Source organism: Carassius carassius, chromosome 47, assembly GCF_963082965.1.
Source record: "Carassius carassius chromosome 47, fCarCar2.1, whole genome shotgun sequence".
NCBI classification, from domain to species: domain Eukaryota; kingdom Metazoa; phylum Chordata; class Actinopteri; order Cypriniformes; family Cyprinidae; genus Carassius; species Carassius carassius.
This window is the reverse complement of record NC_081801.1, coordinates 7,901,835-7,920,735: the sequence shown is the minus strand read 5'-3', so window position 1 is coordinate 7,920,735 and position 18,901 is coordinate 7,901,835. Positions and strand designations below refer to the sequence as shown.

The 18,901-nt window shown below is 41.3% G+C and overlaps 1 protein-coding gene across 1 annotated transcript in view; it reads left to right on the top strand.

Moving 5' to 3' along the window:
* LOC132130400 (netrin receptor UNC5D-like) overlaps positions 1-18,901 on the top strand; it is a 205,570-nt gene that overhangs the window by 173,995 nt on the left and 12,674 nt on the right. The window contains exons 10-12 of the mRNA XM_059542106.1: positions 4,461-4,865; positions 6,450-6,534; positions 13,780-13,951. Of these exons, the coding sequence (XP_059398089.1) occupies positions 4,461-4,865; positions 6,450-6,534; positions 13,780-13,951 (662 nt within the window). The remainder of the gene's footprint in view (positions 1-4,460; positions 4,866-6,449; positions 6,535-13,779; positions 13,952-18,901) is intronic.

The window sequence follows — 18,901 nt, the reverse complement described above, 5'->3', positions numbered from 1 at the left end:
GTCTCGGCCTCCGGAACAGCATCGGGCACCGTCTCGGCATCGGGCACCGCCTCGGCCTCCGGAACAGCATCGGGCACCGCCTCGGCATCGGGCACCGCCTCGGCCTCCGGAACAGCATCGGGCACCGCCTCGTCCTCCGGAACAGCATCGGGCACCGCCTCGGCCTCCGGAACAGCATCGGGCACCGCCTCGGCATCGGGCACCGCCTCCGGAACCGCATCGGGCACCGCCTCGGCCTCCGGAACCGCATCGGGCACCGCCTCGGCCTCCGGAACCGCATCGGGCACCGCCTCGGCCTCCGGAACCGCATCGGGCACCGCCTCGGCCTCCGGAACCGCATCGGGCACCGCCTCGGCCTCCGGAACAGCATCGGGCACCGCCTCGGCATCGGGCACCGCCTCGGGCACCGCCTCGGCCTCCGGAACAGCATCGGGCACCACCTCGGCATCGGGCACCGCCTCGGTCTCCGGAACAGCATCGGGCACCGCCTCGGGAACGTCCTCTGGGCTTTGAGGAACGGTAGACGCCTGTCTCCTCCTCCTCCGCCCTCTATTTTGGCGAGTTGGTGACACCTTGTCTGGAGACTCAGGCGTTGAGTCGGCCATCTTGTGCTGTGGTTGCAAGCTGGCGGCCATCTTGTGCTGTGGCGCTGGGCTGGCGGCCATCTTGTGCTGTGGCGCTGGGCTGGCGGCCATCTTGTGCTGTGGCGCTGGGCTGGCGGCCATCTTGTGCTGTGGCGCTGGGCTGGCGGCCATCTTGTGCTGTGGCGCTGGGCTGGCGGCCATCTTGTGCTGTGGCGCTGGGCTGGCGGCCATCTTGTGCTGTGGCTCTGGGCTGGCGGCCATCTTGTGCTGTGGCTCTGGCCTGGCGGCCATCTTGTGCTGTGGCTCTGGGCTGGCGGCCATCTTGTGCTGTGGCGCTGGCTCAGCAGCCATGACGTCAACCGTCTTGGGAATCTCTAGGATCTTGGACAGCGTAGCGAAATAGTCCAAGAATGAGTCAGCGGCCCTCTTGGGCGTTGGCGCTGAGCTGGCGGCCATCTTGCACCGTGGCGCTGGACTCGTGATCGCCTTGGGTTGCGGTGCTGTGTTGGCGTCCATCCTGCCTCGTGGCGCTGGACTAGCGGCCATCATGGGCAGTGACGCCACTGTGGCGGACGTGCGCTTCCTCTCTCCTCTCCGTCCGCCATGGTGAGACGGTGGCTCTAATCCATCCCACACGAGCCCCGGGTCGAAGGGCGGCCCTGGTTGAGAGCGGTGCTGGATATCCTCTCGACCACTCCCTCCTCGGCGACCTCCTCTGGTTCCCCGGAAAACCACCAGGCGAGTTCCCTCAAATCCACTCCTCTCCCGCACTGTGGCTGGGGAGGAGACATAAGCCGACATACCGCTGGCTCTTGTAGTGACGGAGTCCTTCTGTCACGGCCGGGATCCAATGAAGCACGGAGATAGAACCAATTGCGAGTATGTCTTTAATAAGGGGTCATCCAAAGAGAATACACAGTCCAGGCAGGGTCAAAACCGGTAAATCCAAACATAACATAAACAAGAAGACAAGGCCCAAGGCAAGGCAAGGCAAGGCAAGGCAAGGCAAGGCAAGGCAAGGCAAGGCAAGGCAAGGCAAGGCAAGGCAAGGCAAGGCAAGGGCAAGAACTGACGGACATGAATTAACATTACATTAAACAAGGACTCCGTGACTAAGACTCAATCAGACCAGGTATAAATACACAAAAGGATGATGGGGAAACAGGAGACAGGTGGGGAACAATCAATTAACTAAACAAGGAGGAAGGTGACCAAATAAGGAGACAGGAAGTGATAAATGATAAACACTGTGGGAACTGAGGACACCTAGTGGAAACCCAGGGAACACAACCCAGACACTGTGACAGGTTCTAAGTAATTCTTGAGGAATTATCTAATAATTCTTTATTAATTACTAATGGGTTCCCAATATTTCCACTTTAGAATAGGCCAAATGTTTCAGGTTCAAAATAAGTCCTGCACAATTATTTGATAATTCTTTATTAATTACTAATTGGTTAACTGTATTTTCACTTTTCCTCAGGCTTTGCCTTACATAAAGAATTGAATTAATGGTAATGTGGTATATGCTGAGGCACACATACAGTACTATATATAAAATATAAAAACTAAGGTAATTATCGCAAGGCAATGGAGTCATGGTAGGGTTCCTACTGGAAGCTGATTTCTTACAAAACACACTCACATCACAATTCACAACACAGACAAAACCTCTGTAAAATGTATTTCATTTATTAATATTGCATTTTTATACTACTACAACTGCTAATAACTTGATTATTTGAAAGGGTCACAATTCAATGAAATTGTGTATAACTGTTCATTAGTAGTTAATTCATAGTTATTTTTCTTAACCCTAACTAGTAGATAATTAATAGTAGTTCTTCAGTAGGTATGACAGAATTCATTAGTTATTGATTAGCTAACTGTTACTTCACAATCATAAAATTGTATTACATACTGATTAGTTAACACATCTTCTTTAGTAGTTAACAGTAGTGAGTTAAGTTAATGAAAAATTACCTGTTAGTTCTTCAATAGTTCCTTATTAGTTATGTAATAAGTAAGAAACAGTATTCTAAAGTGTTACCGATAATTGTTTTAATGCATATACATCAGTGCATCCCTAATAAATGAATAAGTATATCATTATATTTGGCAGAATTTACAGATCTTTTGGAAGGGTGTCAGTGGTGATTATTTATTGATTATTTATTTTCCTTAAAATCTAACCAGACAAACCATGACCCACTGAACTGAATGAAAAACAGGGCTGTATTTCTCTAGTATTCGGCCCACACAGAATCCGTGAAATCTGGAATCCTGCAGAATGGATTTAAGCATGGGCGTAGGTTTGGTCTCAGCTTTGGTGGGGACACCCCCATACCCCCCGGAATTCTGTCAGACTGTTGGCAATACAGAATATTACAATACAGAAGTGAATTTACTTCAACTCATTATATTGTATCCTGACCCCGATATACCATCCTGTATACTGTCCCTAAAGTTCTAGTATAACTGTATAATCTCAAAAATGCACTCTCAAAAGAAAAAGAAAAAACACCTGAGACTGCGTAATGCTGAACAACCAAACGTTTTATTAACAAAAATTATTATGTACATTAGTATTTACACTAACAAAAAATACTCTGCAACAAGGAACAAATCTAAATAAATATAATAACCTTTTTCTGTTATAAACACTATTTACCCTCCAGTACACTCACGTTTATGTTGACTGCAAGATTCTAAGTTAAGGTAAAGTTACAGGCTTATTGGCATTCAGTTACTTGCTAACGTAGCATTCTATCATCCTGGGTAACACATACTATCACCAGTTAATACTATTTTCCACAGTAGAATCTTCATTTGAAAGCCTAGTCAGTCAATACTGCTAGTTTATTTGTGTGGCTCTAGTTATTTTGCCTAGTTACACTCTGACTCTGCTTTATGAAAAAGCTTCTTATGTCCCCTTTTTTCTTCTTGGGTGGCATCTCCAAATAACAAAAAAGGGGCAAAAAAAACGGAATATTAAAATGTTTTTACTCTGGCCTTTGTATGTGGCAGAGAGACAGCCCTGGTGACTTACCGTCGGCGTCGTCAACATGCGCGCGCGCGCACACACACACACACACACACACACACACACACACACACCACCCGCTCTCTGCTAGTGCAAGCACAAAAGTAGTCCCGGCCCGCGCATGTAGCTTGTCAGATACCCCGCAGCCAATCAAATTACGGCGTTTCTTGTACTGTCGTCGTCATGGCCGTTAGAATCGATCCAAATAGCAGTGCAAAGATCCAAATAGCAGTTCAAAGGAGCTTGCTAAATATTGGTGGGGACAAATTTGTAATCTCAAAATATTGATAGGGACTAGTACCTAGCGTCCCCCCCTAAACCTACGCCCATGGATTTAAGTATGTTAAAAGTTGCTGAGAGTACTGCACTTTTACTGGTAACTAAAGGTATTAATAAATTATTATTGTTCAATAAATATTTAATGTCTGCTAAATATTGAATGATTTATTAAACAAACATGCAAAACCCAAGGATAAAATATAGACAAACTTTTGAATGATGGATGTCTGAATTTCTTGGAAACCTGCAGAGCTTTCGGTTGAATTCTGCAGGTTCAGATTCAGTGAAGGTCTACTCCTCAACATAAAGACACAATTTTATGTGTAAAATAAACCTACTGTACAGATACTATTGGGTCTGTAGTTGCACACTGATGATTGATCGAAGGTCAAGCATTCAAAAATTTACCCAGCAAAAGTACTACTATTTGTTTCAAGCTTTGTCTGAGTCAATCCAAAGATGTCTAAAATTATGCAAATCCAATGAATTCTAATAAATCCAGACAAACAAATGAGCATCATGTTTTGACCCGTCTACCATACTTTGTGTCCCAGGTAACCCTCTGTTAATGAACTCCTCCATGCAGCCAGACCTGACCGTGTCACGGACCTACACCGGCCCCATCTGTTTCCCTGACTCCATGGAGAAGGAGCTCATGCCCGAACCTGCACTCTTTGACCCCCTTCCTGACCTCAAGGTCAAAGTTCACAGCTCCTTTATGGTGTCCCTGGGTGTGTCTGAGAGGGCGGAGTATCATGCAAAAGCACCGTCCCAAACGTTTCCTCGCGGTGTGGTGCAGGAGATCGGAGGTGGAGGAAGCACGCTGGGTGGGAGAGGGAAGAACCAGCTGGCTCCTGTCCAGCCAGCTCTGGTCTCCAGTATGACTCCTGGGAAGCGACCGCTCAGGACCAATGGGGTGTTCGGGCACGGTGGAGGACGACTGGTGGTGCCCAACGCAGGTGTGTGTTTACTACATGCTATAGAAAGAAGTATGAGATAATCAAACACACTACATGAAAAAATGTAAAAAAGCAAACTCCAGTTGATTATGGAATATTTTCAGTCCACAGCCCATTCACAGAACATCTAATGCTCATTTAGAATATTAGACATTTAGCATGTAAGAACTGGCTTTCAATTTAAATTCATTTGTTCCTGTTCCACAGGAATTGGAATTGTTATCATTGAATCATAATTCATAAATCCATTGCTTTATGCATTGTTTAAGGCTGGGATTTAAATAAGTAAATAAAATATAATACAGTTATAAAAATGGTAGTACAGTATACAGTATATATATTTTGCCGCCATCTTTAGTGTCACAATGGTCCTTTAGAAATCATTCTAATATGCTGATTTGGTGCTCAAGAAACATTTCAGTGTTAAAAAATATTTGTGCTGCTTAATATTAATGTGTAAATATAAGAAAAGTTGTTATTATTATTGAAAGTTGTTATTATTAGTTGTTATTATATATTAAGTTATTATTGTGTATGTATATATATATATATATATATATAAATTAAATTAAATTAAATGTATGCATTTAGCAGACGCTTTTATCCAAAGCGACTTACAGTGCATTCAGACGGGGCATCAAAACCCCCAACCTTGCGCTTAATAGCACAGTGCTCTACCAATTGAGCTACTGGAACACTTATTCATAAAACATTTATTTTTGTATTTTATTTATTAATAGCAAGTTAACAAGATAACCTTAAGACATTCTACTGTAATAGAACCTAGAAATAATATATAGAAATAATAATAAAATGCTGCTGTTCATGTCCTGTCTAAGTGGGTGGTTCTATGTCAAAATGACTTGCTTCATAAGTCAAGGGAGAGATGAGCTGGTATGCGCGCACACACACACACACACACACCAGTCTCTTCTTTTTTCTCTCTCTGTTTCTCTTTTCATGTCTTTCTCTCTCATGCACAGTATATCCAGTGGCTGTGTGCTGTGCACACAGTACCCAGTGACTGAGAGGGGGGCAGCTGACAGAGAGACAGACAGACCAGCAGGGCGGCATTGATTTAGGAGTCTCTAGGGTCCATCTCTCTCTCCATCTCCCTTCTTTACACTCCCTTACTCTTTCCTACCTCTGATCCTGTCACATGCAGTAAAGAGCCTTGACAGGCTGGCAGAAGTGTGTGAGAAAGGTTAGAGGCTAGTGCATCTGTTCTCGCTCAGCCTTTTTAAGACCATTACAGCTGAATAGTGACTCTAACAACTCTACAGGCGCCTTGTCACTTCACAAGGTGTGTGCACATGTGTGTTGTACACAAGCCTTCGTAAAAGAATTTTTGAATTGATTTTTTAGAAGACGTGTTTTCAAGTCCCACAGTAAAACGTTCAGCTGTTTCAAATTCCAGGCTTGCACATAACTATTCATTCCACTGAAAGGACTTCTGGGAAATGAAGGGTGTTTCCAAAAGAGGAACTTTCTTTGTTCCAGTTTAGCATCGGACTCCCATTCCATCATGTTGTCAAATCATATAAATGGTTTGGTTTAGTGTGTGTGTGTCTTGTCTTCTGCTAGGTGTGAGTTTGCTGGTGCCTCACAGTGCAATTGAAGAGGACACAACCTGGGAACTGTACATGAGCATTACCCAGCAGGACTCCAGGTAATATATCCAGGACACTGACGCACAAAATCAAGACTGTATTCAACTCGCTTTTCTGTTCTGTTCCAAAGCCTAGAGAGCTGCCTATGGAAAGAGCATTTTAAAAATGTGGAGGCTAATCCAACTTAATTATGCTGTCCTTTAAGGTAACTCATTTTTGCCCACTTCTAAGGCCCTCTGTGGAGAATTCCAATTTAGTGAAATATATAGAAGATGCCGGACAAAACCATATCAGTCATTCAATACTGAAAAATATCAATAAAAATAATTTTAAAAACAAATGAATCAAAACTAATGACTATTATAATTAGTGTTATTTGAGTATTAGTGAAATACTATTATAGTTTTTATTAACTATATATATATATATATATATATATATATATATATATATATATATATATATATATATATTCCATTTTCATTGTAAGTAGTTCATGTTTTAGTAATTTTGTTGTGTGTTTTTGTCATTTTTATTAGATTATAGGGTTTAGGTTCTGGGTAGTATATCGATATTTATTTATTTAAAAAAAATTAAGTTGTAATTGTTTTAGTATGTCAGAGCTATTTTGCCTTAAAAAGTTTTTTTTAATTATTTTTTTTAATTTTTTTAATTGTTTTGTAATTTATTTGTTAATATTAATTTTTTTTTGTTTACTTTATATATAATTTTAGACAGCTTCTTATGTTGGCAGCACACTAAGTTATGGGCTTTTCTCACACATAAAACTGAACATTTGGTGCTTTTCTAGCTAGTGGACTAGTCTAGCTATGTTAAATTAGCTTGCCATTCAGCCACGTCTTGTTTGGTGAAGCTGGTAGGCCAAGAAGGCCATGGTGTGTATAACAGCAGCATCCAAAACATAACGGTATGGCACTTTTCTTTTTGTTCCTGTTTCTTACTTTCTGTACCTCAATTTTCCCTTCTTACCATCAATCTTCCCTCCGCTTGCTGGATCAAGCAGTCGGTCAGACTCGCTCTCTGCTGAGAGCTGGCATTATGTTTCAGAGGCAGTGCTGTAGTTACGATGACAGGGCTGTATATTGAAGGCAGCTAGGTGCGACTGGCTCTCCTGAGGCTCATTTGAGAAGATGTACTTTTATAGCGTTAGTATGCTGTGTCTGTGTGCAAGAGTGGTTAAACTCATCCGAGTCAAGCAGGTTATCAGCCAGCTGTGCCACCCTGTCGCAACAAGGAAAAAAAGATGGTGACTCTGAAACAATGGCACTGTACTCGACCTGAGACCAGCCCTGTGGACATCATGCTACGATGTAAGCATGCTAAATCAGTGGTTATCAGCACTTTTGACTCCAAGGTCACCCATCTCCACAACAATATTTAAAGACCCCCCTTGCCCTAGTATTTTGTAACCAGTTTTTATGTATTTACTTATTTATCTATGTACTCTAGTTTCTACAATTAAAATAAAATAAATTATTATTAATTTGTTCTTCATAATAAGTTCTTCTTAATAATTTATGTTCTTCAGGGGTCCCGCTGTTTTTAACCAATGAATTTACATGACTCCTGATTGTTTATGATTTACTAATTAAACATTAAGGATAAGGACTTTTAAAAACAATTAATTTTTTGAGTTTGGCATAACTAATACCGAGTGTGTTCATTTTAAAAAGGTATTTTAGAGGTTTAGAAATCCTGTTTCTAACATTAGGTTACCTCATAAGTCCAGGAAAATTCTGGTATATAATTATTATTTAAACTAAAGTATATTATGTTTCATACCTCAAACTTCAAATCTGTGTTTGATCTGTGTTCAAAAAAACATAAGTGAACTTCTACAGATATCACAGTGAACATTTTATAGGGATGCTGTAAATCATAAGGAGTGGAAATCTAACAGAACGCTACTTGTTTTGTTCTGGTGAGCTGCTAAACTCTGGGATTAACGTCCCAAAAATATGAGTAAACTTTGGTGAGTGAGGACTTAAAACTAAAGTTGTAAAACTCACAAATGTCAGCCTACAATCAGACGGAACACACCTTTCGCTTCGCTCTCAATCCTCAATCGCTGTCATAGGCTCGCTGGGATTGACAGAGATCAAAGGTCATGAGTGTTCAGAGACTCTTCAGCGCTCATAGATGAAAACTTCAATCTCAGCAAGTCTGCAGATGAAGGTACCTGCTAGCATCCGATAAGCTCAGAGCCGTTTGCTTCCCCATCTTCCATCCGACGCGCCAACACCACCGCCATGCAGCCATCCGTCAGTCAAACTCAAGCTGCTCAGCCCAGCTGTCAGTCAAAGCCTATCTTTTGACAGTAGTAGTGAGTGGCGGGGAGAAATTCAATCCACAACACTGCAATCTGACCACAAAGCATTTACAGAAGGTGGAGAGAGGGAGTTTAGAAGAAGAGAGAAGCAGAAATCAATCTGCAGAACCTCCTAAATTTAGCTGCACAATCTCCAGAGTCCTCATAACAGCGGCTATAGAGAGCAAAGTCTTGAGAAAGGATCAATCAGAGACTCTTTTTATTTGTTCACAGTGATAGGATTGAGTTTGCTCAGGCCTCTGAGCTATTTGCAGAGCTTAAAGCTCTCCTGTACACTTCTCCATGGATTCACCTGGACATCACACCGAACATTTGTATTACTAGGAAATGATTCACACTGTGTTAATGAAACCAGACTAGTTTTTTCGTTTAATTTTGTTCAATCCTAGCGGATATTAAACTTGTAAATCAATAGGTGATGCATTTCCTTGTTATAGCGCTGCATCTCCAGCTCCTCTTTACATCTGATGCACCATGAGGAATGAATAATGGCTGGACCCTTGCCTACTAGCTAGCAGTCACTTTTGACAGGACTAGACTGCGCTTTTTAATGGCTGTTCAGGCTGACAGCGATTTACAGTGACAAAGCAATGGCAGACAATAAATAGCAGAGTTAAAATAACGTTGTTGACTTGATGATTATATTATATTATGTAAATTTTCATAAACATTTTATTTCCTCCAGAATTATTCATTTTTGGTTGCAAGAAAACAAATTCCTTGAATGCAATTACATCATTTTGTATTTTAAAAATGTATGTCTAGTGATGCAGTCCACCAGTATAAATAACATTAGGGCATCCAACTGTATTAAATTATTCCAGTGATCAGCAACATAGCCTGATGTGTCACAATTGCCTTCAATGCAAAAAAAAGCTTTATAGCCAATCACTTTTCTTCTCATAGTCAGTGTGATCTATGAGAGATCATTTTTATATTGATCAGGCCTTAATGCCTGCGGCACAAAATGCAGTGGAGAAGTTTGTGGTGGTGGTTTCTTGAGTGAGCAAGTTTGGTTTTAATTTGCTGAAGTCTGTTCTCTATTTATATTTTTTATTTATTATTTTATTTATTTTAATTATTTATTTATTGGTATCTGGGCTTGTGTCTGTTTTAGGAAAAAAGGTGAAAGAAGAGACGAAATAAAAATTCACAATCAAGGAATCATACATCAATTTATTTTATTTTATTCTTTATTTCTTTTTTATGTATAGGAGAGGGGTCCATTGGTCATGGTTCACTTGGTAAAATAACATAACCAAAGAAATTATTTTTTTGCATAATGTTTTTACTAGTTTCATTTTCATGAACAAGATATATATATTCAGTAATTTTCCACATGAAAAAATTTGAATGAACAACATGTAAACAACATTGAACATTTTAGTGTAACTGAGATACAATTCTAGTTTTGTTGTTGTTTAGTTTTTATTTATTTTTACTTTTGTTATAATGTTGCCTTGGTAACTTGAAATATACACACACACATATATATATATATAATAGCATTTGATTTTTGTATTTTTTTTTTTTTCAGTTAATGTTTATTGTTAGTATTTTAATTAATGATTTGTATGGGTTTAGTTTTAGTTATAGTTAATTACCCTGCTGCCAAAGCCAAAGATATTTTTTTCCTCATTCAAAACCCACATCTGATCTCCACCAGTCAGGTTTCCACACCATTGTAATTAACAGGTTCATTTATTTAACAAACACAGGGTTCATCAAATTCATCCAGATCAATCGATATTGAGCCCCCTTCAACTGTTTTTCATTTGTTTACCACTGTTCCTGATATTTCAGCAAATATGAGACATTTTGTTCCATTTGATGTGCGTTCTATGTGCATGAATGTTTTTAGTGTCTGCGAGAGTTTCATGAAATGGCTGTAAATGTCAAGTAATGCTCTTTCTCCTCTCCAGAATGGCAAAACAAGCTTAGCTGCTTCATCTGCATTAATTACCTTTATTTCAGACACAAAGGAGTTTGGATACAATGCCAATAGATGGAGGATGTTAGGAAAGAACAGGTAATTACTCAATATAAATAAATAAACATGTAAACAAACAGTGCCGATGCAGTGAGAGAGCAATTAGAAGGCTGTTAAGTGACTGGCCTGTTAGTACAGTACAGTGTCAAATGCTGTAATCGGATGACTGTCTCAGCCCACCACCTGCATAGAATGAAAAATGGCTCTGGATGTAAAATAAACACTTGATATTCTGCACGTATGTTCATCAGAAGCATCGCTATTAGTGGTGCTTTTGTCAAAATCTATAGCCTTAAAGGAATAGTACTCAACGGCCAAAATTAAAATTCATAAAAAAAATTTCCTCACCATCATTTTGTTCCAAACTTGTATGACTTTCTGTCTTCTGTAAAACATAAAATCATATTTTGAAAATATTTTTGGCCATAACATGGAAGTCAGTAGTCCCTAAAACTGTTTGGCCACTAGCATTCTTCAAAATATCTTTATATACTGTAGACATTTAAGTGTTTAACTTTGGCCTGTATTTGCTACAATCATAAATAATACCTAAAATTACTTACTTAAAAATAAAGGTTCCAAAATAAGGCTTTCACAGCAATGTAATATATATTTACCACACAGCAACGTACAATAAACAGAACACCTTAGCAGAGATAGTTGAAAGCAAAGAGTGTTGCATGGACAAACACCACACATACGTAATCTAGTCTGAATCTCTGTGCGAAAAGGTATAATAAATCATCATGGTTGCTTTAAAGGGGTCTAAAAGAACATTATTTTATATTATGAGTATTTTATTTGAGTATTTTTTCAAAGCTCATCGTTCTGAAAAGTGAGGTGTGCTCTGATTGGCCAGCTATCCAATGCATTCTGATTGGCCGAATACCTCAAACATGTGAGGGAAATGTTACACCCTTTACCAAACTGTCATGCCGTGTCCCAGCGCGACGAAACGAAAACAATAAATACCATTACATATGAAGCATTTGTTGCATCCAGTGGGGACATAATTACGGATTATAATGACTTATATTGTCTTTTTACGCTTTGCGTTGCATTTCGCGCCACGTAAACATAAAACCAAGTCAGCATTTGTGATAGGGGAAACGCGAACAACAAGCGCAACTCTACAATGCTCAAAACAGTGGACATTTCTTTACAGTAAATATGAACACATACTTACAGGTTGTGAATCAGAACAGCCGCCATTGTAGGTTCAGGAAACAGTCATTCGTTAAATGTGTTGCACACACACAAATATTTGGGTTGAACTGTTCTGGAACAGTATTGTAAATACAACTCAACCACTGATTGTGCTTCCTTTGGAAGGCCAAACAAAATAGTTTCACTTTCACAACGAACACAGCGTCTCTATGACATATGGCGGTGGAAGCTATAAGTGGTGTTTTGCAAATCTTCCCACATAGTTTAAATGAGGCATTTTAGGAAGGCATGGATGAGTCTTAACTTTTATAAAGAAGATCTCTTTGGGTTTGAGACTTAAGTCTTTGCAACTGTAGGGATCTTATCTATGAATGAACAGCTTGCAACACTCCAAAGAGAAAGGAATACTTGAAATTGCATCATATGACCCCTTTAACAGCAGGTGTCTGGTTCATGTAATCTGCGGTGTCAATGTGTTAGTTCTCCATGGCGCCGCCCAGGCCAGCCTGACTCCCCCCGATGTAGATGACTAATCCTTGCTGAGGATCCACAGCAGTCATATCGATTGACTCTAACACATCCAAACCATCTCAATATGTCACCAGGCTCCTCAGAAAGCACTTCAAACAACACCATCGACCAGTGAACGCACACACTTACTGATCCACACCCGATCAAGTCCTACTGCCCTCTGGAATCACTTTAACCAGGACAAAGTACAATATATCTGTATTAGTGCTGAGTCTGCAGGCTAATCGTTTGTGTTTCTGTTTGCAGGGAGAGCTGTGCGGCTACTTGGCATGTTTCCATTAACAAATCTGCTTGTGTTTCTAGCTAATGTTTGTTCATGGTGTTATTGCTGTAGTTTGCCCTCAAGTTTATTAACCAAACAAATTCCATTTATTTCAACATCGGAATCATCTGGTGAAATCAATACTGTTATTTTGACACTGCAACACCTATTGAGTGAGGATTTCCCATGAGCGTTTCACACAAGTTGTTCTCTTGATCTGTATTTTACTTTAAATGTGGACAGCAAGTTTTCAAGTTTAAGATTAACTGCTTTACTGCACACTGTTATTAAGGGGTTAAATAAATTCTGTATGCCCACACCAAGACCAGTAACTATAGCAATACTTATATTAGTATCCACACCAATGCACAATTACATTCTGTTTATTATAAGCATGTGCTGCAGTTTTGTTATCTGACACTTTATATTCACAAGCTCTTTAAAACTCAGGTGGATTCTGATTGGCTATAAATGTTTATTATCGTCCATCAGCTAAAAAAAAAAAGAATCATGATATGATATCAACAATATGAATGCTTTGTGTCCTTAGTTGTGTTGTGGATTTATTATTAAAACTTGGTACTGTAGGTATAGTTATCATTATAGTTCTTATATTTACTGTTGCTGTCATCCAGTTTCTTCTCTTTTCTATTGGATATGTGTCTTCGGAAAGTAGATCAAACTTTAAGTAAATGCAGTTTAAGGGAGATTATCTAAAAATATGGTATAATGTTCTTGCTAGGTCACATAAAAGCTACTCAGAGAGGACACAATCTGTTTTAGTTGTTTTTCTTCCTTGTCCACTTCTTTAAATAAATGTCACAATTGATTCCAGCCCATGTAAGGATAGTATCCAAACAGTTGTTTCATTGAAAAGCACACTGAACGCACTAGTTTATTCCTATGGGATGTTTTGTAAAGCTTGTCAGCAATACTAATGTAATCTTTTGTTGTTGTTTTGAAAAAAAATAATTTAATCTCTCTTTCTGTCTCTTTATCTTTAGTGCTTTGTCTGATGAAGGTCAGGAGATACTTTTGAGTCCAGAAGTAATGTATGGCCCCCCTGGCCTGACCCTTTCCTGCCCTGTTGCCTTGACAATAGCCCACTGTGCTGATGTGAGTTCAGAAGACTGGAATATCAAGCTTAAGAGACAAACCCAGGACAACAGCTGGGAGGTAAGAGAAGTCTCACATAAGTATAGTATCTTTAACCATCGAAGTTAGTCTTTAACTATTAGAATACATAAGAAATGCCTTGTCGTGAAGGAGTGTAAAGTCTGAATCATGTACTGGTGCTGGTAAAGAACTGTCATTCTGAAGGAAAAATGGTGAAGGTTAATATCTGAGAGAATCAATACTCCTACATCGCCGAGTCACACCGAGTGCACTTTAAAGGAGCATCTGTCTGTGCTTCTCTTATTAACACCGTCCTTTCGCTTTTATATTTTGCTGTTCTTTATAAAAGTGTGATTCGTACTGCTCTTACATGTTGAAAGAACTTCATCAAAGTTGAGTTGGAGCTCAGTGATGCAAACTGACCCTAGGGGAAACCATCTATGTTTGTGTTTGGGTAGCTGCGAGCGCCTGAGTGTGCGACCTGACATTTCAGCCGACTATAATCAAACGCAGACACTCTAATTCAAAGACACATCACAATACCCATCAACTCCTTTTTCTTTCCATGCAAGCGAGTTATTTTGACGCCATGTTAAAGACTCTGAGACCTCTGATGGTTGTCTGAAATAATGAGCTTTCTTCTCGCCGGCATAATGCCAGAGCAAGTGAGAGGCAGGCTGAGAGTAATGTCCCCACAGAATTGAGAAAAACACCTTTTTTGTGCATTTTTACTGTGTGTGTGTGAGAGACAGACAAAAGGCATACTTTAATGTGCGCCCACTGATTTGTGGGTAATAGACAATGCTTTCTGTGCAATGGCGTGTTTAGACGTGAAATATCAAGCTTTCCGCCATCGCAAATGGTTCGGGTCGCTCCGGGAGACAAAGTTATGCTTAGCTTCAGCTATATTCAGACGGTAAAATGGAAACCCTGGACTCCGAGTTCCTGCTGGCCTCTACACACCCACTGTTCCTGACATTCAAATACCAGATGCATATAATAATAATCAAGCTGTGCTTCCATCTGCAGAGCTATAAAAATAAGAGAAGCATAATTTCAGCTAAAGAGCTTCACCTTTTTCTAACGTGTGTATATTTTTTTATGCTGACTGGGGATTTTATAAAGTAAAGCGGTCTGTGAAAAGCCTCAGGGTTGCCAAAAGTAAGTAGCTGTCAGTGCTTATGACAATGAGCCCTAGTTACTTTGCATTAAAAGCAATTGAACCGTGTTCTAAGAAAAAAAAGTCGAAAAAAAAGTCGATCAACATAGAAGCCACTCTTGGAGCAAAGTTATCTCTGAATCATGCTTGTACTATAAACATTACAGCATATCGTATATTATTTAAGGTAAATTGTGAATGTTTTAGTTGAATGCTAAAAATAAGTTTCTTTTACTCTTGGTTGGAATGCTTTTTTGTCACTGATGTTGCAGTTAAGTGAAGGTAATGGGAAGCTGTAATGCCATTCATGAATTTGACAGTTATGGCTGTTTTCAAGATGAGGGAAAGCAATTCAAAAACAGCAATTCTAGCACTGCTCCTATTCAATTAACAAATACATGACATAACGGTTTTCACACACACACACAAACACGAGCAAAACTTCACAAAAAAGCCAAAAGATGGTTTTAATTTTAGTTTAAGTTTTTATCCTTATTTATTTATAATTATGTTTATAGTACTTTTTTCATAATTACATCCATAATATTTTAACATTTATTAAATTAAAATGTAATAAAATAAATAAAGACAATACTAAAATAGATATTAAATAATTAAATAGTTTTATTTTTTTAATTCTGGGAGTCATGATCTGATTTCAAAACAATTCTTGATCTATATTTTTTCCAAATTAATTCTTTCCGTTCAAATACATCTTTACAAGTTTACATTTTAACCAAAATTGCAGTTTCTATATGCTATTTGTTTACAGTTATATCAGTACTGCCATCTTAAAAATAGGGGTGTGAATCTATTCAATTCACAATTCAGTTCAATTACAATTATCATTATCAACACAATATTCATTTTCAATATTACTGCACATGGCTACATTTTCATATAAATGTTATATCAAATTTAATTAAATTAAATTTACTTTATTTTTTTATTATATAAGCAGACTACTTATTTAAAATAAGTGTTCTTTAAGTATACGAAAGTTTATGGACAATAGGCTACGGGGTTTTCTTTTTTCCTCAGCATTAGTGCCAGTTGATTATTATTGAGATCATAGACAATGGCAGCTTTAACAGGCTGCGTTTACACTAATGCACAGATCTATTTCAATATATCAAATGTTCTGTCCTGCTTTGAAAACATAACTGACTGTATTTACATAAATTTCATATTAAAGTATTCAGAGATGCAAGTGCATTTAACCACAGCTCTAATCGAGCTTCAGGACAACAAATAAAAAGCACATGTGAAAGGCTGCCTGTGCGTGTGTTTCGTGCATTTAATACTACTGTATTACAAACAGCATACATGAATGCATAGCTCAAGCATATATAAAGAAAAACACAGTGGGTGGAAGCACACACTGTCAGGCAATGCACACGTCTTTCAATTTTTTTCTCCTACCCCTTATATATACATAGGCTATATATATATATATATATATATATATATATATATATATATATATATATATATATATATATATATATATATATATATATTATGTTAAGATAGATCTGAACTATGCGGGTTGATCCAAAATGTGCGAGTGCCTGCAGTTCCCTTTCAGTCGGTCACGTTCGACGTTACGAGGTGGATCTCGCCCGAGAGCCCAATCACCTTCGAGTGGTACAAAACGAGCCAATGGTACACAAAGTACCTTGGTCTGCGGAATCTGCACCGCGAGCTCCGCCCCGCAGAGCGGGTATATAAGGAGCAACGCGAGCAACTCGCATTCAAGAGCCGCTTCGGAGCCGAGCACATCGCTTGCTGCTTTCACCGGAGTGCTGCAAGAGTCACTGGTGTTGGTGTGACGGCGCGATTCAGCGGTTCGTCTGGGTTTCCTGCGACAGCTCCCGCGTTCCACTGAGCGCTTCAACACCGCTAAAAGAGCAATTTCTCTCACAAAAGAGATACGGGCCGATTTGCGTCTTTTTAAAGATGTCATTTCGCGTCTTTTTAAAGATGTCATTTCGCTCGTGTGTTTCTGGGTGCGGCAATATATCGCCGGTCACGATCGCTGTGTCACGTGTTTGGGCTTCCAGCACGCTGAGACTGCGTTCGTGGATGGCTCATGTTCTCGATGTCATTTCGCTCGTGTGTTTCTGGGTGCGGCAATATATCGCCGGTCACGATCGCTGTGTCACGTGTTTGGGCTTCCAGCACGCTGAGACTGCGTTCGTGGATGGCTCATGTTCTCATTGTGGGGACATGACCATCTCGGCGTTGAGATCGAGACTCGATTACCTTAAAAGGTATAGAGTCCCCTCTGCCACACCCCGTTCTAGCTCTTCTTCTTGTAAGAGGGCTACTTCGGCTGGTGGCCAGGTTGATCTGAGGGTTACTGTGTGGGCTTCCCCGACGAGCGAACCTCCTCGGGCCACACCCCCCTCACATACGCCGCAGCCGGTCGAGTTTCCGGATGAGTTTGCTGGACCCTCTCAGGCTCCTGACATCTCATTCGGGGCTCGCGAAGAGGACCGTATGTCGATCGCCGCAGCACAAGGCAGGCTTGAGTCCTCGCGAGATGAGGATTCGGCTGCGTTGCCTCCTTTGGGAGTGCCAGCGTTGTCCGATCCCGAGCTGACGGCCGTGCTTTCCCGGGCAGCGGAGAGCATCGGGCTTGAGTGGAACCCTCCACCCTGTCCTGAGCGCTCGAGGCTGGATGATTGGTTCCTGGGGGCTGCTCATGCGGATCGCCAGCACCCCCCTCTGGTTCCTTTCTTCCCGGAAGTGCACCAGGAGGTAACCAGTTCATGGAAGGCACCTTTAACTGCCCGAAACCGTTTTGGTACTTCCTCCGCCTTCACTGCCCTCGATGGTGGGGCGGCCAAGGGGTATGCTGGGATTCCCCCGGTGGAGCGTTCTGTTGCGATGCAACTGTGTCCACAGAGCGCCTCCGCTTGGCGTGGTGGTCCCAAGCTGCCCTCCAAGGCCTGTAAGTTCTCATCCACGCTTGTGGCCAAGGCTTACAGAACTGCGGGCCAGGCCGCTTCTGCCCTGCATGCCATGGCCTCACTTCAGGTCTATCAGGCCAAACTGCTCCGGCAGCTGCACGAGGGCAGTGCTGACCCAGGGGTTTTGCAGGAGGCGCGCACTGCTACCGACCTCGCTCTCCGGGCGACGAAGGTCACTGCGCGCTCCTTGGGTCAGGTGATGTTCACTTTGGTGGTCCAGGAGCGCCACCTATGGCTGAACCTGGCAGACATGAGGGAGCCTGACCGGGCTCAGCTCCTCAACTCCCCGGTCTCCCAGGATGGCCTCTTCGGCGACGCGGTAGAGAGCTTTGCCCAGCAGTTCTCTGCCTGCCGACCCTGCTGGCAAAGGGCGCGATAGAACCGGTCCCACCAGCCGACATGAAGTCCGGCTTTTACAGCCCTTACTTCATAGTACCCAAGAAGACAGGTGGGTTACGGCCAATCCTGGACTTGCGTGCCTTGAACCGAGCTCTGCACAGACTCCCGTTCAAGATGCTAACGCCCAAGCGCATTTTCGAATGCATTCGTCCGATGGATTGGTTTGCGGCGATCGACCTGAAGGACGCGTACTTTCATGTCTCCATTCTTCCTCGACACAGACCGTTTCTTCGGTTTGCTTTCGAGGGGCAGGCATATCAGTACAAGGTTCTCCCATTCGGGTTGGCCCTGTCTCCCTGCGTCTTTACGAAGGTCGCGGAGGGAGCCCTGGCTCCTCTCAGGGAACAAGGTGTCCGTATCCTCAACAACCTCGACGACTGGCTGATCCTAGCTCACTCTTGAGAGCAGTTGTGCGAGCACAGGGATCTAGTGCTCAGACACCTCGCCCGACTGGGTCTTCAGGTCAACTGGGAAAAG